We start from the raw sequence: 20,808 nt of genomic DNA, 5'->3' as shown, positions 1-20,808 counted from the left end.
ACACGGGTTCGCGCCCCGGTCCGGGAAGATCCCACATGCCGCGGAGCGGCTGGGCCCGTGAGCCATGGCCGCTGAGCCTGCGCGTCCGGAGCCTGTGCTCCGCAACGGGAGAGGCCACAACAGTGAGACGCCCGCCTAGCACAAAAAAACAAAACAAACAAAAAAAAAACCTGCATGGGCTTCCCTGGTGGCGCAGTGGTTGAGAGTCCGCCTGCCGATGCAGGGGACACGGGTTCGTGCCCCGGTCCGGGAAGATCCCGCGTGCCGCGGAGCTGCTGGGCCCGTGAGCCATGGCCGCTGAGCCTGCGCGTCCGGAGCCTGTGCTTCGCAACGGGAGGGGCCACGACAGTGAGAGGCCCGCGTACCGCAAAAAAAAAAAAACCTGCATGAGTATCTGACTGTGGTTCAAGTTCTCGGGGGGGATTATTTTTCCTTTCTCTCTTCTTGCTGTGCCTTTCTGGATGGCAGCTCTATTTCTAGAATATTCTAACTTTAAGGGAATAGTATTTTGGTGTCAGCTTTTTGCAGAGACATCTTAGACTCCCCACCTTGTTTTCCTTTCTTATCATATTTAGAGTAACGGTGTGATGAACGATTGATGGTGTCTTAGATCTGATGAAATACTCTAACAGCAAAAGCTAACATGTGCTGAGCACTTTCCCTTTTCCAGTGAGTACTGTAAGGCCCTTCATATGTAGTAACTCATTTAAACCTTTAACAATCATATTAGGCAGGTACTATTTTTTCTCCAATTTTAGGTAAGAAAACAGAAGCACAAACAGGTTAAGCAATGTGCCCAAGGATACCTATATTGGCTCATTTAGTGTAACTTGACCACCCTGAGTCTACAGATAGGCTGCTGGTGAGAATCTAATTTCATCCCTATAAAGTTTCTGGCACAATACCTGATACTTGCTGAGCACACAGCAAACAGTTGCAAGTTCCTTCTCTCAGAAAATGGGCCATTGTCCTTATTAGAAGGACAGGCAATCCTTCTTTTATGCACTTTTCATTCCATGATGCAGAATTCTAGCTTTAAGTGTTCTCCTCAGACAAGAGTTGGTTTTCTAAAAAATGTGAATTCTTGTAAGTCTTTTCATTATGTGCTGTGTAAATGATGTTGCTCTAAGCAGATCTGAGAGTTCTATCAGGAACTTCAAAGAAATGCTCAGCGAAAAGTCCAGTTTAACAAAGACTCAAATTCTTCCCACTTCACTTTTTATATTCCCCCTCCTAATCCTCCTCCCCGACCTCCCCTCCACCCTCGCATCAAATCTACACAGAAATCTCCAAGTGATGTGAATTAAGAAGAAGAAAGAAAAGAACAATTTGTGGGGTTTCCCCTCATAGAAAAACATTTTCCCTAATGATCCTAAACTAAAACTTTTTGGATGATTTACTGCTTATATTTAGAAGAGAATAACTTTGACTCCCTCCATCCTTTCTTCTTTCTCCCCTTTATTCTTTCCTTTCTTCCATAAATATTTACTGAATGTCTTTTAAGTTCAAGACAATGTTTGATGCTGTCTGTATGAGAGATGTTTCTCAGCCTTTGTTCACGTCCTCAAGGAATTTTTTTTTTTTTTTTTTTGCGGTACGCGGGCCTCTCACTGTTGTGGCCTCTCCCCTTGCGGAGCACAGGCTCCGGACGCGCAGGCTCAGTGGCCATGGCTCACGGGCCCAGCCGCTCTGCAGCATGTGGGATCTTCCCAGACCGGGGCACGAACCCTCGTCCCCTGCATCGGCAGGCGGATTCTCAACCACTGCGCCACCAGGGAAGCCCAAGGAATTTTTATAAAGAAAATTATAGAGGAATTGTTCCCTCTCTCCCTTCCTCCCTCTGCATTCCTCTTTATCTTTTTCTTCTATCTTCTTTCACTACCCACCACCCCACCCCACCCTTATCCATGAACTGGAAGCCAGGGAGAAATAGAGGGCTTTAGGGAGGCTACACTATTTAAGCTGAGTTATATTTGAACTTGTAGAGATGGGGATGGTAGAAAACAGCAGGGCACCAGTGGGGAGCAGCCTGGACAGAGTCACAGGAACTGGGTAGCCAAGGGCCGTTGGAGCATGGTGAGAAGTCCAGGTGGAAACATGGAGGGCATGAAAGGAGAAATGGGAGATGAGGCTTTCAACCATCCAACCATCCCTTCTTACTTCACTGGCTATGTGGAGAATCATGTGAGGTGGTAGGCCTGAAAGTACTTAAAAGGTAAGTGTTTTATACTGTAATGTCACATAGATTCATGTGACATGGTAAGAAAACTCGGTGTCATCATCATCGTCCTCATCATTGTCATTCTCATCATTATCGTGATGCTTCTGGGCAGGACTCCCTCCCTAATGACATTACAACCGCCAGAATTTATCCTTATGTTCCACTTCTGTGTCCTATACACAAAGTAAGAATTGGATTCTAAAAGACAAACTCATCTTTTTCAGAGTAAAAGATGCCAAGCAGATGTTCATAGAAACCAAATAAGGCCGAGGAAGACTATAAGTTGGCTGAGAATAAAACAAAAGCACCTGGTCTGATGACCTAATTATCTTCATTGCCCCTGGTTAGTTAGCCCCTCTCTTCCCTCAACAGAATGTCAGGGGACAGGGAGAGGACAACAGGTAGACTGGAACATATTTCTTCCCATAAGTACAAGGATTTAATGAAAAAAGGAAAAAAGATAACTTCAGGTTCATCAGTCCCAGTCTCTGATGTTCTCATCATGAGAACCAGTCTTTTGGATTAAATTTCTCTGTGTCTATCTGTACAGCCACACTGAGAGACTGCTTGCGGGGTCCTTCATTTTTCATATTCAATATCTGTCTTCAGCTCTATCTTGTGGTTCTGAAGAACTTTCATTTTTTTCTGCTATGTGAAAGGATATATGCTGAAGCAATACGATAAAGATGAAGAAACAAAATGATATAAAACTGGTTTTATATAATTTTACAAAATAGACAAACTCAGTGAATGTAGCCGATTTTTTTCATTTGGTACTGTAGCAGTTTAAAAGTCGAAATGGGTCAGGAAACCTAATTCCCTCCTCAAATAAAAGAAGAAAAATGTGCAGGCATATTGAAAACTCATTGACATGTTTCATTAGGTTTTAAAATGTGTTAGAAAGTTCAGTGTGACCTCTTATCATGCCATCTGACACTCAGAATGTTCACATTAACTTGAACTTCTCTAGTGTTTGCAGCTATAAGAAGTCACCTTTGGGGGAAAAAAAATCCCTGAAGAAGTTTTGGCCATCTGTAATTTTTCTCTAGGACTAGCGTTTTGCACAGAATAATTTATGACAGTGGGGGTGTCCATGAGAACGCTATTGCTTTGGCTTTTGTTTATTGGATTTGTAATTCTTACTGGACTGTACCCAGTCTGAACAGGACTGTCTGAAGGTGATGTGTGATGTGGCTCCGAATTATTTTTTTTAAATTTAATTTAATTAATTTATTTCTTATACAGCAGGTTCTTATTAGTTATCTATTTTATACACATCAGTGTATTCATGTCAATCCCAATCTCCCAGTTCATCCCCCCCACCTCCACCACCTCCCACCCCCGGCTTTCCCCTCTTGGTGTCCATACGTTTGTTCTCTACATCTATGTCTCTATTTCTGCCTTGCAAACTGGTTCATCTGTACCATTTTTCTAGATTCCACATATATGCATTAATATACAAGTATGGCTCCAAATTCTTAAAGTAGATCACCATATTGAAGATGTTCTACTACTGTAAAAAATTCATTTAAATTTTATTTATGTATATATTTATGCATGTATTTATTTAAAGAAACCATCAACATTTTGCTGTTTGGCTGCATCTTCACTGAATAAAAAGATTATAGAATTGTGGAGCTGAGAAAAAAAGACATACCCATTCTTTCATGTTGGTTCCTATAAACTGCCTGAATTAAGGCTCCATACTATTGATTGACAAAGGGTACCTAATATTCTCCAGCGGAAGTGGAAGAATAATTGCTTTATTTTCCCTTAGTGCTAATCAATGGTACCCTGTAGTTGTTTTTTTTAATACTGGGAATAGAGCCAGAGTTAAATTTGTCCACAAATTACTGATTTTGAAATAATATAATTACTATGCTTCAGATCAGCCTCTTAATTTTCCATATGAATTAGGTATTTTGCTTATTGACAAAATGTATTACAAAATCTGCTAATGGCTAGTACCAGTTTTTTAAATTTCTGAACCAATCCTGTAAGAGTGTTCCTGTTGGTATGAGTAACAATTAACAACTTAGTTAATTCATACAGTAAAACACAGACTCTGGAGTCAGAATATCTGAGTTCAGTACCTGTCTTTACTATTTTCTTGCTCTGTGACCTTGGGCAAGTTTCCTCAACCTCTTCATATCTCTATTTCTTCATCTGGAAAGTAGGGATTACAGAAATATTTCTCCAACTAATAACACTCATTAAATATTATCTTCTCTTAAGTCTATGATGATTATTCATCCGTATCTGCTATATCTGGACTTTATTCCCACTGGTCCTACTAGGAAAAGAAAAGTCAGTCTCTGAAAGTAACAATTGCAGTTTTCATATTGAGAATTTAATGTCCATTAGTGATATCTGAAGAAGTAGTCCTTTGTTGGCTTTTGTCATTTATCTTTCCTGAAGGGTCTTTCCCGCCTCTCCATTCATTGACTACACCACCTCCAGAGTGAGCTTTCCTTGATCAGGTCTGACCCTCTCTATCCCACACTTAGACCCCTTCTTTGTATACTGCAGAAAAGTCCAGACTCTGGCATGATATATAACTTCCTATAACCAGATCCCTTCCTGCCCCTCTAGCTTCACGTCCTCTGCCTTCTTCAAAGCCTACTCTTAAAATGTATTGCTTTTTTTTTTTTTTTTTTTTTTTGTGATACGCAGGCCTCTCACTGTTGTGGCCTCTCCCGTTGCAGAGCGCAGGCTCAGCGGCCATGGCTCACAGGCCTAGCCGCTCCGCGGCATGTGGGATCCTCCCGGACCGGGGCACGAACCCGCGTCCCCTGCATCGGCAGGCGGACTCTCAACCACTGCGCCACCAGGGAAGCCCTATGTATTGCTTTTACCTATCACGTTTTCTTCATTAGCCTCCTGGATTCTGAAATGCTGCTCATTCTCTCATGTTGACCTTGTTTTTGACATTCACCACTCTCTTCTTGATGGCCTCTAAGATTCTATCCCCAGCTATGCTGCCTAAGGCTGCCCTTGGTAAGCTCCTGGGTGGACTCCACCAATCTAGGATTGTCCACCTTTTTTTAACCCTCCTTTTCTTATCCCCCCAACAAATGAGTGAGATTTCCCCCAGAGTTCACCATAGTTTAGCAAGCAGGATCCAGTTTGTTGATTCAATAAATGAAGTGAAACAAATGAAGGGTTTTATGTATATACCCTGAGCTTTGCTAATTCATCCTTGTGCAAATGGGATGAAGCTTTGTTGTATTCAGGGAGAGCCAGATTTGGAGCTTGGCCCGTGGCACAACTTTTTATGTGGGAAAAGAAATTATATCTGATCAGGTCACAAATAAGCAATGAGTAGGGTCCTATCAATGGGTGAGGTTACTGAGTAACGGTATAAATAATACAGTTGACACTGTGCTTTCATATTTATTATTGAGTAAATGACAGCATATGGACAAAAGTGCACCATTTTACCATGTAAGCAACTAATTCAGTCATTAAATAATACCATTTAAGTAGAAAAATACGCCTTTGTACTGTTGTTTATCATTTACAAAAAAGAAACCAAAAATCTAGCAACCGACTAACCTAAAAGTTAAAGAATTTATTCTGTGGTTAAAGTCTGTGGTAAAAAGAATAAAAACATAAAGATGTTAATAAAGGTTGCAAAATTGCTAGGTCCTGATCTCTGCAATTGTGTTCTCCCTAAATCATGAATTCTCTGTGGGTTTTATTTTGAAATATGTATTTCTGCTATAAAGTCTGATATCCTACTCTAAAGAGCGAGCAACTGGAATGCCACATTTTTTATGCATATTTTTGCAGCACAGAGGGGATTAAATTCTAAATGTCTCAGCTGTTAAAGGCCCTTTCAGACTTGCCCAAAAGAAGGAGAAAGCTTTCCCTAAAGCAATTCATCAGATCTATTTGGGCACAGCGACATTCTCTCAGAGCTTGTGTGGATGAGTTGTATTGAATAGTTCAAGTGTTTGCAGCTGCTTGGAATATTTAAGAAAAAGATATCTCTCAGTTCTTATCGTTGTTCCCACGGGCTGGCCAATGCTCACCACTGGCTAATGTCCACCAAGGATCTCACAATTAGTGGTTATATCATAATAGTGACAACTTCCATTTTTGAGTTTTCACTATGTGCCTGGAACTGTGCTCTGCTTTTTCTACCCATTATATCACTTAATGTTCACATGTCTGATCTTAGGGCAATGACTTATTAAATTTATGTCTGTTTTCTGCAGTACGAAAAGTTTGTTGAACTGAATCTTATGCATTATAAACTTGACAAGTACTTACTGTTGCTTTCTCTTACCTAATTGTTGGTTGTTGAATCTAGGGGATGCTCTGATTACCTCAATAAAGGCAGCAGTGATCACATCCATAAACAAATCGTTAGACGTAGAACACATGTGTAAACAAGTAGAGTCTAATTTGCTGACTGTTGATAGACTCAAAACAGTTAAAAGAACAAGCAACTGATGAGATAAACTTAATTCAAACAACTGGAAACAAGGTGTGGTGTGTTAAATGGCAGTTCGGAATAAAATGAAGTGATTGATACATTTGATTGGAAAGTGAAGAATATTTTAGAGTTATAAAACAGCACTTTGATGTAGTTATCCTTTCATTATCCTAATGTAAGGTAGATGGGACAGATAAATGCATCTGACTTAATGCATTTGGCTTATTATTTTTTGTTATGATTTGAACCTTGTCCACTTCCCAGCATATCTCCCACTACTTACTAAATGACTTGCACGTTTCTGACCAAATTAAGGCCTTTCAAAAACTCCTGTGCCTTTGTCTGTGCTGTTCCCTCCGCCTGGCATGGCCTTCGCCTCTCCACTTGCCTAACTCCTTCTTGTTCTTCAGGACTGCCTTTGAACGTCACCTCCTCAGACAAGCATTCTTTGAATTGTCCCAGGCACGGCCCTCCCCCCTCTTCCTCTGCTGCCACAGTGCCCTGTGCATACCTCCATCACCCCATTTGATATGTGGTATTATAATTTTCTGTTTACTTGCCAGGTGCACTGAATTGTGACTCTTTGGAAGCATGGTCTGTCTGTCTTTTATGGTTTTATTTCTGTTTTTCAGCACCTTGCCAAGTCTACACAGAATGTGGACTCAATGAGCAGTTGCAACTTGAAGGAGTGAATATATTCACGTATATCATGGATATTGGTATTTTGTTACTTCCCCAACTCCCACATCCCTACACAGAGACACACACACACATTCTCACTGCATTCTGGTGTCTGTAGATTGTGAGTAGCCTCATCCATGGTTTTCATTGTAGTTGTTGAAGCTCAAGGTCATGATCTGGCAGAAGTGACTACTAGAAGAATGTACTTCATGTTGAGTCCCGTTGTCCTTGTGTCCAGAATGTGCTTGACATGAGACCTCTTCTAGTGAAATTTCAGGGTGGTTTTATATCAGCACTATGGGAATGCATTCATGTTAAACAAGAATATGGAAGTATAAAGAAAGGCAAAGAATCGGGTTCAGACAATGCAACAGAAATGGGGCTGGAAGCCGGAGCTGTGAAAAGAGCCCATCTGCCCACTGCAGACTGTGATCCAGGTTCAGCACAGAGGAGTCGGTGTCTGGCTTCCACTCCCCGTTTGCTCCCCTCGTCTGCTCTCTGCTCATTACTTGGTTCCCTTTGACAGAACATGGGAGGCAGACACGGATTACTTGGGGAGCGGGCTTTTACAAGTGTGATTTAATTCCATTTTGAAGTTTCTGTCAAAATGGCTGATTTATTTTCCTCTCATGGATGCATTATGTATGTGTTGCTATGTGAGATCAGTGAATTCAGAAAGGCCCTCCATGCTTTTGTCCCCAAACTCACCTCATTTAAGCTGTTACCTTGACACATTGCGATGTTGTGGACATAGTGATTCCACAGAGGAGCAAATTAAAACAGGTTTTCATGATTAGAAAGTTAAATGAGGTAAGGCTGTGGTAGTTACTGGTGAGCTGAGGGGTTTTGAGGAGGCAGAACTCAAGGGACTTTCAGGTGATTGGAAAATTGGGCTGGCTGGACAGGGGGATGGATGGGCTTTTACACATCACGGGAGCTGACTGAACAAGAGCAAAGACTTCTTTTGGGTGTGTCTGACTTTGTGGCCTTGCTCTGCTGCCCTGACGGAGACTCTGACCGGGGAGGATACAGGGGCCACCTTTGGGTTTCTTTTCCCCTTTGGGACATTCTGTGAGAGTAAAAGGAAGCCGATTCCACCAGGAAGTGGCGAGCTAAAAACACAACAGCACCCATTCCCAGAAAGTTACTTAGTTTCCCTTAGTTTGAAGAAGAATCAGGGAGGAAGCCCAACTTCAGGAAGGAATACTTCACTGTGTCTTTGAAACGGAGCGGGACCCTGTGGTCCTCCCCCCGCCCCATGTCCTCTGCCTGCCTTTTGTGTGTGGAAAAACTTTAGCCAGAGAATAAGTTTAATCAGAGAAGTGAGAAAATGCAGAAGCAAAGGAAAACAGTCCAGCAAGACTAAATAATAATAGTTTAGTCAGTAAGCCTAGTTGAGGACCTTTAGCTCCTCCTCAAGGGCTATAGATAACATTCTGAGCCGTATCCTGTGAGCTGTCTTGTAGATACTGAAATCCCCACCAGGTGGAAGAAGGTACAGTTCGGAATAAAATGAAGTGATTGATACATTTGATTGGAAAGTGAAGAATATTTTAGAGTTATAAAACAGCACTTTGATGTAGTTATCCTTTCATTATCCTAATGTAAGGTAGATGGGACAGATAAATGCATCTGACTTAATGCATTTGGCTTATTATTTTTTGTTATGATTTGAACCTTGTCCACTTCCCAGCATATCTCCCACTACTTACTAAATGACTTGCACGTTTCTGACCAAATTAAGGCCTTTCAAAAACTCCTGTGCCTTTGTCTGTGCTGTTCCCTCCGCCTGGCATGGCCTTCGCCTCTCCACTTGCCTAACTCCTTCTTGTTCTTCAGGACTGCCTTTGAACGTCACCTCCTCAGACAAGCATTCTTTGAATTGTCCCAGGCACGGCCCTCCCCCCTCTTCCTCTGCTGCCACAGTGCCCTGTGCATACCTCCATCACCCCATTTGATATGTGGTATTATAATTTTCTGTTTACTTGCCAGGTGCACTGAATTGTGACTCTTTGGAAGCATGGTCTGTCTGTCTTTTATGGTTTTCTGTTTTTCAGCACCTTGCCAAGTCTACACAGAATGTGGACTCAATGAGCAGTTGCAACTTGAAGGAGTGAATATATTCACGTATATCATGGATATTGGTATTTTGTTACTTCCCCAACTCCCACATCCCTACACAGAGACACACACACACATTCTCACTGCATTCTGGTGTCTGTAGATTGTGAGTAGCCTCATCCATGGTTTTCATTGTAGTTGTTGAAGCTCAAGGTCATGATCTGGCAGAAGTGACTACTAGAAGAATGTACTTCATGTTGAGTCCCGTTGTCCTTGTGTCCAGAATGTGCTTGACATGAGACCTCTTCTAGTGAAATTTCAGGGTGGTTTTATATCAGCACTATGGGAATGCATTCATGTTAAACAAGAATATGGAAGTATAAAGAAAGGCAAAGAATCGGGTTCAGACAATGCAACAGAAATGGGGCTGGAAGCCGGAGCTGTGAAAAGAGCCCATCTGCCCACTGCAGACTGTGATCCAGGTTCAGCACAGAGGAGTCGGTGTCTGGCTTCCACTCCCCGTTTGCTCCCCTCGTCTGCTCTCTGCTCATTACTTGGTTCCCTTTGACAGAACATGGGAGGCAGACACGGATTACTTGGGGAGCGGGCTTTTACAAGTGTGATTTAATTCCATTTTGAAGTTTCTGTCAAAATGGCTGATTTATTTTCCTCTCATGGATGCATTATGTATGTGTTGCTATGTGAGATCAGTGAATTCAGAAAGGCCCTCCATGCTTTTGTCCCCAAACCCTCAGCCGTGCAATGCAACACGGCAGCTGAGAGAAGCAGAGAGCCACGCTGGGCTCTGGAATAGACAAAGGCACAAATCCCATCTGGGTCTCCTTCAAAGCAAGCTGCTCTTTTGCAACAATCTACCCGTAAAAAAGGTTCTTACCAGTTTACTTAATGGGTGACTGGCCCTTTTGCTTTTATTTAGCCGTCTGTTCTGGTCTATGTCCCTTTCAACTTGTAAGATCCATCACCTCATTTAAGCTGTTACCTTGACACATTGCGATGTTGTGGACATAGTGATTCCACAGAGGAGCAAATTAAAACAGGTTTTCATGATTAGAAAGTTAAATGAGGTAAGGCTGTGGTAGTTACTGGTGAGCTGAGGGGTTTTGAGGAGGCAGAACTCAAGGGACTTTCAGGTGATTGGAAAATTGGGCTGGCTGGACAGGGGGATGGATGGGCTTTTACACATCACGGGAGCTGACTGAACAAGAGCAAAGACTTCTTTTGGGTGTGTCTGACTTTGTGGCCTTGCTCTGCTGCCCTGACGGAGACTCTGACCGGGGAGGATACAGGGGCCACCTTTGGGTTTCTTTTCCCCTTTGGGACATTCTGTGAGAGTAAAAGGAAGCCGATTCCACCAGGAAGTGGCGAGCTAAAAACACAACAGCACCCATTCCCAGAAAGTTACTTAGTTTCCCTTAAGTTTGAAGAAGAATCAGGGAGGAAGCCCAACTTCAGGAAGGAATACTTCACTGTGTCTTTGAAACGGAGCGGGACCCTGTGGTCCTCCCCCCGCCCCATGTCCTCTGCCTGCCTTTTGTGTGTGGAAAAACTTTAGCCAGAGAATAAGTTTAATCAGAGAAGTGAGAAAATGCAGAAGCAAAGGAAAACAGTCCAGCAAGACTAAATAATAATAGTTTAGTCAGTAAGCCTAGTTGAGGACCTTTAGCTCCTCCTCAAGGGCTATAGATAACATTCTGAGCCGTATCCTGTGAGCTGTCTTGTAGATACTGAAATCCCCACCAGGTGGAAGAAGTTAACTATGTGATGACAAGACTGTAGCCATGACATAAGCTGCCACAATTATGAGAATTGGCTTCAAAGAAATAGAAACCAACCGACCCTGGAACTCCAGACTAACTGTCCCTAACACAATCAAGATGATGCTGATCAGACCGCCACATGACTAATTCCAAGATGACTGTCAGAGCTGATAGACCCTCCCCATCTTTAAAAGCTCTTGACCACTGGTTGTCAGCGTGGGGGGCACTCAGCCTTTGGGCAGGCGTCCACCCTCCCCCGCGGTGCTGGCATCCAAAATAAAGCAAACTTTCCTTTCCATCAACCTTGCCTCTTTAGTACTGGCTTTTGAGCAGCAAGCAGCCGGACCCCCGCTTTCGGTTACAACTTCACCCTGGAGACAAGGCAGAGTTGTTCCTGACATCTGCCTTCAGCTCTGCTCTTTCTTCTTGCTCTAGACTTGACTTTCTGCCTGACCCCTTGATGGCTCCGTCCCGATGACGCATCAGTCCTTGAAAAGTAGGACTTAGAAAGCCAAGGTCTTCATCTTCTTACTCTCTTAAATCAGTTCTGCCCTAACCACCCTGGTTTCTCCTGATATGATCAGTATTATTGGAGTTACCTGGACTCAAAATCTCAGGCATCTCTGAATTTTCCATCTGCCACTTCTATCCAATCAGATTATTTTCTGTAGCCAAGTTCTCTGTCTTCCACCTAAATTGAGTTTCTCATGTCTTTTCTCACCTTTTTACACACCCTGCCACTGCTCTCATTTCCATCCCTCATTACCTCCGTCCTAGCCAATTGGAATGCTCTCCTAACTAGTTGCTGCCTATCTTTGGTTTCTCCCTGCTCCAAAGCACCTTACACACTGGCGTTTGATTATAACTTAAAACAGTCACATTTCAAAAATTAAACAAACAAAAATCTCCTTCGGCTTTCGATCAACTAACACATTCAGTAGAGACTTCTCAGCTTGGTATCTGAGACAGTCCATAAAGTTATCGTTTGTATTTTCAGCTTTTTCTTCTTCTCTGTGTCCCAGTAAAACAAAGTGCTATGTGGCTATGAATAACTTCATGTTTTCTTGCCTCCTTACTCTGTTCCCTCTTCCTAGAAAGCTCTGCTCACACATCTCTATTGATTAAAATGCATGAATTTTATCAAGCTCAGTCTCAAATACATCTCTTCTTTCCCATGGCAGTCAGATGCAGTTGTTCCTACTCTGGTTTGATGACAACATGTTTAGGGGATGTTGTTATGCTGCTTGATGTGGATTTTTTTCCTACTCTTATTGTTAGCTTTTTGTATCTTTTGCATATCGTATAGCACAAAGTTTCCTTCCTGTAGAGGGTGCTAGATAAAGAAGCGGAATTTGATTTGTAAGGAGACTGGGTCTGTAAGAATGTGAAAAATCCATTTATTCATTCACTCAGGTGTTTGTTGGGTGCCTACAGTATGTAAGGTACTGTGTTAAGGACCTAGGATACGCAGAGCAGTATGGCACAGTACATCCCAGTTCTCCAGGAACTCAAAATTACATGCAGGAAAAGTCACATAAGGAATTATACCATGAAAAATGCACAACAGTAGAAGTGCCTTCAAAGTATTGGAGTGGTGGGACTTCTTACCTCTATTAGGGTAGATAGGTTGGGGCTGAGGGGATGATGGTGGGGAGGGAATTGAGCAGTTAGGAAAGGCTTCCTGTAGCTGGGAATGTCTGATTTGGGTTTTGAAAACTGCGTAGGAGTCACCAAGGAAGATAGGTAAGGAGGGATTGGGATGGGATGGAAAGATAATCCAAGAAATCTGCTGTTTGTTCTCAGAGGCTCAGCACACTATAGGGCAACCTGGTCACCAAATGATTATTTTCTGTCTCCAAGTGAAATATCCTAAATGACAGAGTCTTTTGATCCCTTTGAAAGAGAAAGGGAGAGGAAGCACCTCTCAGAGAGTGCTTTTGACTGAAAGTCATTCATTCTTCTTCTTTTTTTTTTGGACTGTTTTGTAGAGAAAGTCTGTGATTGCAGTGAGCTTCATAGCAGCGTTCCTCTTCCTGCTGGCTGTGCGCCTTGTGAATGAAGTGAATTTTCCATTGCTACTAAACTGCTTCGGACAACCTGGTGCAAAGTGGATACCATTCTCCTACACATACAGGCGGCCCCTTCGAACTCACTATGGATACATAAATGTGAGGACGCAAGAGGTAAGACCTCAGAGGGTTACATAGGGTTTGAGGGTGTCCATGGTAACAGCTTTTCTTTAGGAGCAAGGTGGCTTGCAATCAGTGAACTCATTACTCTCTGCCCCAGTGAGCTTCTTTGGGTCCCTGACATTTTCTGTTTTCTCCTTCTTAGACATTTACTGACACACGTCTCAAGTCTGCTGCCCCTCCTACATCAAATCTTCTGATTCACTGGCTTCATGTGGAGTTGAGGAAGCAATTACATGTTTTCCTGGTGGTTAGTGGCATAACATACATATCTTTCCATTTAGAAACTCTGATCAGCAGTTACCAGCTGGAGAGCTGGCTGGCTTTATTTCGTGGAGGTCATCTGGTTGGGGACAGCTCTTTGTAGAACTGCAGAGAAGCATTTATACTCTTTAAAACTCTGTAATCCTTAGACCTGGAGCTAGAAAAGGCCAAGCTGATTTAAAAATTCTCAGTGGCTGCAGAGATAATGGGATTTAAAGAGTTTCCAAATTTAAAGAGGTTAAAATCATTCAAATCCTATAATCACTGAACCTCTAAATCTTTGTAGCCAATTGATGGTACAGAAGAGGATGGAGGTATATTGACACGTAGAAAGTATACACTGTGCTAGCACTTTTTTTTTTTTGCGGTACGCGGGCCTCTCACTGTTGCGGCCTCTCCCGTTGCGGAGCGCAGGCTCCGGACGCGCAGGCGCAGCGGCCATGGCTCACGGGCCCAGCCGCTCCGCGGCATGTGGGATCTTCCCGGACCGGGGCACGAACCCGTGTCCCCTGCATCGGCAGGCGGACTCTCAACCACTGCGCCACCAGGGAAGCCCTGTGCCAGCACTTTTACAAGCAAGGATTTGTGTCGTGGAGCAAAGTAGAAATAAAATGGACCTCACAAAATGTATGCAGTGTATAGAAGTGATTAATACAATTGTTTTCACCATTTGTTTCAATGGAGTGGGATGAATGTGACGTTAATATTCATCGATGCCAAGTCCAAGCCTGTTGGAAGTTGTTGGTGACAAAGGCACAAGTCATTAGTGTGTCTACATCACTGGGAAGAGTTTTGGATCAGATCCCATTGAAAGGTCATTTTTGCAAAGATACGAGAGAGGAGAGTTACCCACAGAATGCTACTCCCATCCCAAGAGTTATTCTTAGCATCAGGGAGGGATGTTGAAAACTGGCTTGGTCCAGACCCTTTTGTAGGCAATTTCATGCCTGAGTCATTGCTTCTGGTTAATTTGATTCTTTGAAAATTGTTTCTATATCTACAGGATTTACAAGCTTTTTATTAGACCTTTATAGTTAAAAAAAGAAAAGGCACCATTAATAACATAAATTTTTAGGAGCCTTGATGTTTATCCTTTAATTGGCTTTGAATTAATTTTTTTAAAGTGTCTACTGCTTGAATTTGTTGAGTGTCCTAATAAATTGATTACCTATATAAAAAATGTATCTCTTAGAGAATAGTTTGTCTCACTCTTGTCTTTTGCTACTTTATTTCTGGCTGTCATTTAATATTCTATAACTCTACTGGATTGTGTTAATCATTTCACAAGTGCCTGTCATGGGTAGAAAATGAAACATGTGACTGAATTGTCTCATGAATTACTTTCATGAGGGAAATCCCACCAAATACCAAAGAGCCTTTCATTTGTTTAAATGTTAATAGACTGGATTTTGGAGTGTTAAGGGGAAAACTGACCTAGGGCTGCAGTTATTTAATTAGACATATTAACCAGCCACCTTTGAAATTCTTTTGGTATAGTTTTTAATACAATGACTTTACTACGGGATATTGATCATTATTTTGATCACGTGGAGGTAATTTCTTGAGAGGGAACATGATTACTGGAAAGAGTTTTTAGACTACAGAGGCACACAGGCATGATTTGAGCGCCAGTTCTCACACTTACAAAAACAAGGTCAGGGCTTTCCTTGGTGGTGCAGTGGTTGAGAGTCCGCCTGCCGATGCAGGGGACGCGGGTTCCTGCCCCGGTCCGGGAAGATCCCACGTGCCGCGGAGCGGCTGGGCCCGTGAGCCATGGCCGCTGAGCCTGCGCGTCCGGAGTCTGTGCTCCGCAACGGGAGAGGCCACAACAGTGAGAGGCCCGCGCACCGCAAAAAACAAACAAACAAACAAAAAAACAAGGTCAACTAGCAAGTGATTATGAGGATTAAATAGGACAAAGTGCATGAGGTGCCCAGTTCCAAATTGATGTTCAATGAATGAGTTTCTTTTGCTGTCCCAGTACTTACCAGTTATGACATGAAATGCTCAGTGTGAATAACACCAAAATACCGAAGTCTAGAGTACCAGACTTTAAATTTCAAGGGATCTGGATTCAGGAAGTAAACATATGAAGGGGTTTCCAATCTCATTAGAAATCAGAGTTTTGCAAATTAAAACCACAATGAGAAGGAAGGAAAAAGCACAAGGAGGTAAATGTTCACTAAATATCAGATTGGCAGAAAATCAAGAAGCCAACAATACCAAGTGTTGGTGATGATGTGGAACAATAGAAACTCATATACTAGCAGGGGGAACAAGCACTTTGGAAAAAGCAGCTTCCCATTATCGATTAAAGCTGAAGATCTGCCTACCCTATGTCCCAGCATTTCCAGTCATCCGTATATTCACTAGAGACATGCATGAGCACATTCAGTGGGAGGCGTGGATGCCATGTGTAGCAGCATGATTCATAACAGCTAGAACCTGGAAGCAACCACGTGTCTCTCGGTAGGAGAGTGGTTAAAATTGTGCTACGTACACTGGAATACCACACATCACTGGAAATGAGGAAATTGCAGCCATATGTGATAATATGTATGAATCTTAGACAAACATAATTTTGAGCAAAAGATGCAAAAAAATGAGAGAATACAAACAGTGTGATTCAATTTATAGATCACAGGAAGAGACAAAACTAAACGATGTCGTTTAGGGAAATGTATAGGAGGTAAAACTAAAAAGGAAAAAAAAAAGAGCAAGGGAATTAAATATCACGTGAGTGAGAAGAGCAGTTACCTCTGAGAGAAATGTGTGGTTTGTGATTAGTGCAAGTTTCTGAGATATCAGCAACATCCTATCTCTTGATCCAGCTGGAAGTTACATGGGGGTTCACATTCTGAATATTTATTAAACATGCGTTCATGTTGTATGCACTTTTCTCTATGTCTATTTTATAATAAAAAATTAAAAATACATTCTGAGCCCATGTAGGATATTTATCGACTGGAATCACACAAAGCGTTTTCATCTACTTTAACAGCAAGAGATATTTAACTAAAAAAAGCAATGGGATAGTAACCTATCTAAAATAAACTAAAAATATTTGAAATAGGCAATTTCATTTTATGTAAAAACTAGCAGATATACAGCTAACTTGTTCCTCTAGTCTATGCATGATAGAAGGGGAGGCCCCATGCTGTAACATTAGTACAGGTAATAAGCAGAAAATTTTGCATGGAAGTTGAAAAACAATGTATAACACTCCAAAAGAATGACAGATTTTCCTCCAAACTCAGATAGTTGTAGGCTAAATTGGGAGGAAAACAAATTTTGGTGACCCTTGTTGATTTCATCTTTTCTTCTCAAAATTCTACCCTTCCCACCCCCATTTGTGTGCTCTACTCTTAGCCCAAATGCTCTGTGCATTAGTCCTCACCAAATAATGGCTTCAAGCACAGGCCTTGCCAGAGATAATTGCACTATTAGACTATTTAGATAATTAGACTATTTAGACTCAGAACGAAAAATCTTCAAGAGCCAAAGTAATAAAGCAAAAATGATAAGTGGTGGATTTGATGTTCTGGGGCAAATAGCTATAATAGTGGCCCTCAAATTTTGCTTCAAAGATAACTGCACACTCCTGTGTGCCTATTCACTCTATTCTAATCCGGAGAAGGGTCAATAGCTATGGCTGAGCTGAGTCAAGTGGTAACCAAGATGATCTATTTATTTGAAAATCTTGGTCCTTGAGGTTTTTTCAGAAATTTCTCAGAAGAAAGCACATGCTTTCTAGAAACCACCAGAAGTCCAAGAATTTTTTTAAACACATAGACGTGCCAGCAATGATTTCCAGACTTAGAGCATCTGCAAACATGATCATTGTTGATGATGGTTTTATGGCCCAGTGCTTTAGCTGGATCAGACATTGCTGCCACTAGACAAAAATTTTATGAGCAGAAATGTTTACAAGAAAGAATGTCTCTCCACTACTGTCTAAAAAAAGATGGGGCGTGGGAGTGGCAGGATTAGGTTGAAGATTTCGTGGACACTGGAGAGCTGAGTTGCTTGGGAGCAAAATTTGATTCTCTTGTTGTCTTTAAAAACACACTATTGTAAAGCAATTATACTCCAATAAAGATGTTAAAAAAATAAAGAAATAGTAAGTGAAAAATAAAAAATAAAAAATAAAATAAAAAACCAAAAATGAGATGAGTTCCAGTCCCTTTGGCTTTGCACAAGCGGAAGTATAAGCATGAATCTGTGACAGGCTGTCGTGAAGGCCTCCCATATAGTAAATTATACCCAGTTCAAGCTCGGCTTCATTTTATCAATTCACCTAGTTTTTGAATGATCTTCTCCCAAAGGAAGTACAAGAAGTAAATGTACAAAGAACACAGGAGAGATAAATAGATTTACTTAGTTATATTTCATATGGTTGGAGTATTTTTTTTCTGGTCCAGATCCATAAAAAGGAATATGCAGTGAAAACTATGAGGACTAATCTAGAAGAGTTAAATTGAAAGAATTAAAATACCCATCCCACCACAATAATGTCTAAATATAATGCAGTTGGTGATTGGCTCCCATTTTTTGCTCTGTCCCCCTTCCCTTTCCTAACCAGTATAGGCTAAAGTTCTTATATTTGGGGGAGGAGAAAGAAGTCTTGAGAAGCAGGGAAACAAAATGAGTGCCAACTAACTCGGTGAGTGCTGAAATGCTGAAAGTCCCTGCTGGCCACAGAACCCAGAATTCCTCATCAGTACTTACGTTTGAGCTGACCACCACCAGGAGGTAGTGCCATGCTGAAGCTGGGACGGGGAAGGATTTAGATTTTGCAAAAGGTCCTATACTTCCCCTGTGTCCCACCCCCGCTTTAATCCCTGACCTGCTAGCTGTTCATACTTGCCCTCTCATGTCACTACTGATTAATAATGCAACCTTCCATTTTAACAGGACTGAATTTGAGAGACTCCACCTATAGCTTTATGGCAGTTACTATATTATCCTTTGACCTTGGACATGGTAAAAAGCATATAACAACTATATGTGTTTCAAAAAAAAAAAAAATCTGTGCTTGGCAGTAGTATCCTGGGAACTCTGCTTTCTCCTTAATGCAAGTTTTAACGATTCATTTTAAATTAATTGCGGCAGAAAAAATGTATAAAAGACCAAAGTACCGCAGGGCTTGGTTCCAGGTAATGATTGTTTCGCCCTGTTGAGATCATGTCAGATTTTGAGGAAAGAGAAGGAAATGAACTTTAGGCTAGATTCTATCTCTAATTTCCAAACCATGGAATCAGTCATTGTTATCTCTTTTGTGGTGACCTGGTGTGAGACATTGCTCAGAGCAAGCAACCTGCAACTTGTTTGCATTAACTACTAGATAAGAGAATCAAGCTCTGGAGATCAATAGGATGCCACAGCCAGATCTTCCTGGTGATCAGGGGGGTGACAGATGTCTCCCTCAGATCTGATAAGAGAGCCCTAACACATTAGAGCTGCAGAGGATTTCAGGTATTTGGGGCAGAGTGCTCTTTCAGATGGTGCTAAAGATGTGCTAAGTGAAGAAGCACAGGATTTCTAGAACATAGCAGTGAAGTTGTAGGGCTTATATTGGTTTGCTTAACAATTTAATGAGGCCGAAATATGTCTCTTATAAAAAGAGAACATTTTAAAGCTTCAAGTAGACTAAATAAGAATACTTAGGATCAGTTGCTGTGACAGACAGGCCGCACTAGCCTAATTAAAGACGTGCATAACTTATTGATGTTGCAATAGTATTTCCCGAATGTAGTTATAGTGACAATTAAGAAACAGAGCTTACTTTCTTGGCAGTAAAAGCACACACTCCACACATTCAAATAAATGTACACATGTAACTAAAGCTGACATGAATAGGTTTTCTATATTTGGGAATATAGGCTTTGGATTTTACATAAGTATATTGAGAGCAATTATATGCAAATATATGTTCCAAAAATTTCAAACTGATCAATTTAATTGTTAACTAAAATCTGAACATTCCATTTTTGTAATCGTAAAGCAAAATAACTTTCAACTATTGGCTTGTTATAGGAAAGGAAACAACTAAATTAACATATAGCAAAGATTACTTCCTTGGCATGGGCATATTGGTTTCGTCATTTTGAAGATAATTTATCTTTTTCCTAAGCATGAGGGAGTGTACTTATTGAGTGGAGACAAGATTACGTTTCTCAGTCTGGTTGTGAAAGAGCAGCTCCCAAACAGTGGCCAGATCTCAAGGCAGTCTAAGCTCCACTGCCAAATGAGAGGGACGGACACTGCTGTGGGTTATAATTCCAGAAAGCTTTTGTGGGAGAGGTGAGCCATGTGCATAGTGTAAGGATTTGATGGGACAGAGAGAGAAGGGGAAATAGAGTTGAAGAGAAGAGCCAAAGTTTTGCACTGTCCATTTTCCTTCGGCTTCTACCACTCCCAGTAGGCCAAGAGCACTACACTTAGCCATAGTAAACTAATGTCTGCACTAGGAATCACCACTGCCTCACACTCTGTTGATTCATTTTTCACCTCTCTCTGGTTCCATTACCCTTAGTTTTCATCTTCCAGTTCCCCATATTGTTTGGTTACCCGGTCTTGGAGTGCTCTTACCTTGATCCTGATGCCACGAAAACTGTATATGAGGTCACTTCTAATAATGCTTCATTTTGTGTACCCCTGACATGGACGTGGCACTCCATGTTCAAGGGGCCCCTGAGGTACCGCCATAGGCCTGCGTGATCCTCTGACTTTCCAGAGAAAGAAATCAGACACCTGTGGGGGCAATAAGAAGGACAATCTGCCTGGAATGCAACTTACTCTAGGGGATAGAAGATAGAGGATGCATTCACTAGGTAATTATGATCTGGGGATGTGAATGGGATCCTTGGAAAAGGAAAAACTACACTCTTACTTGCAAAACAGTAATGCATATGTACAATGTATGTATCCATCCATATTCATGAACCACTATGTAAAATATACAGAAAATAGATCCGTACGCACATACATGCATGCAATATATACATGCACGCATGCTCACAGGACAATTTACACTTTCTTAGATACAAACATACAGAGACTATATACATATACACTATATTGTATCATAAAATGGTTCATAAATATAATTATCTGGTTAAGTATATATAGTGCCTTTTATTGCTCGCCACTGTCCCTTTATTACAGAAGCAA

General features: G+C 41.6%; 1 protein-coding gene across 2 annotated transcripts in view; it reads left to right on the top strand.

Annotated features, from left to right (window-relative positions):
• ST6GALNAC3 (ST6 N-acetylgalactosaminide alpha-2,6-sialyltransferase 3) overlaps positions 1 to 20,808 on the top strand; it is a 580,256-nt gene that overhangs the window by 240,403 nt on the left and 319,045 nt on the right. The window contains exons 2-3 of one of the 2 annotated variants that reach the window (XM_024119567.2): positions 13,171 to 13,365; positions 13,517 to 13,621. In XM_024119567.2, the coding sequence (XP_023975335.2) occupies positions 13,171 to 13,365; positions 13,517 to 13,621 (300 nt within the window). The remainder of the gene's footprint in view (positions 1 to 13,170; positions 13,366 to 13,516; positions 13,622 to 20,808) is intronic. The other variant, XM_028489248.1, reaches the window with a different exon arrangement.

Source organism: Physeter macrocephalus, chromosome 4 (assembly GCF_002837175.3).
Source record: "Physeter macrocephalus isolate SW-GA chromosome 4, ASM283717v5, whole genome shotgun sequence".
NCBI lineage: Eukaryota > Metazoa > Chordata > Mammalia > Artiodactyla > Physeteridae > Physeter > Physeter macrocephalus.
The sequence above is the reverse complement of the archived record's forward strand: the minus strand, read 5'-3'. Positions and strand labels throughout refer to the sequence as shown.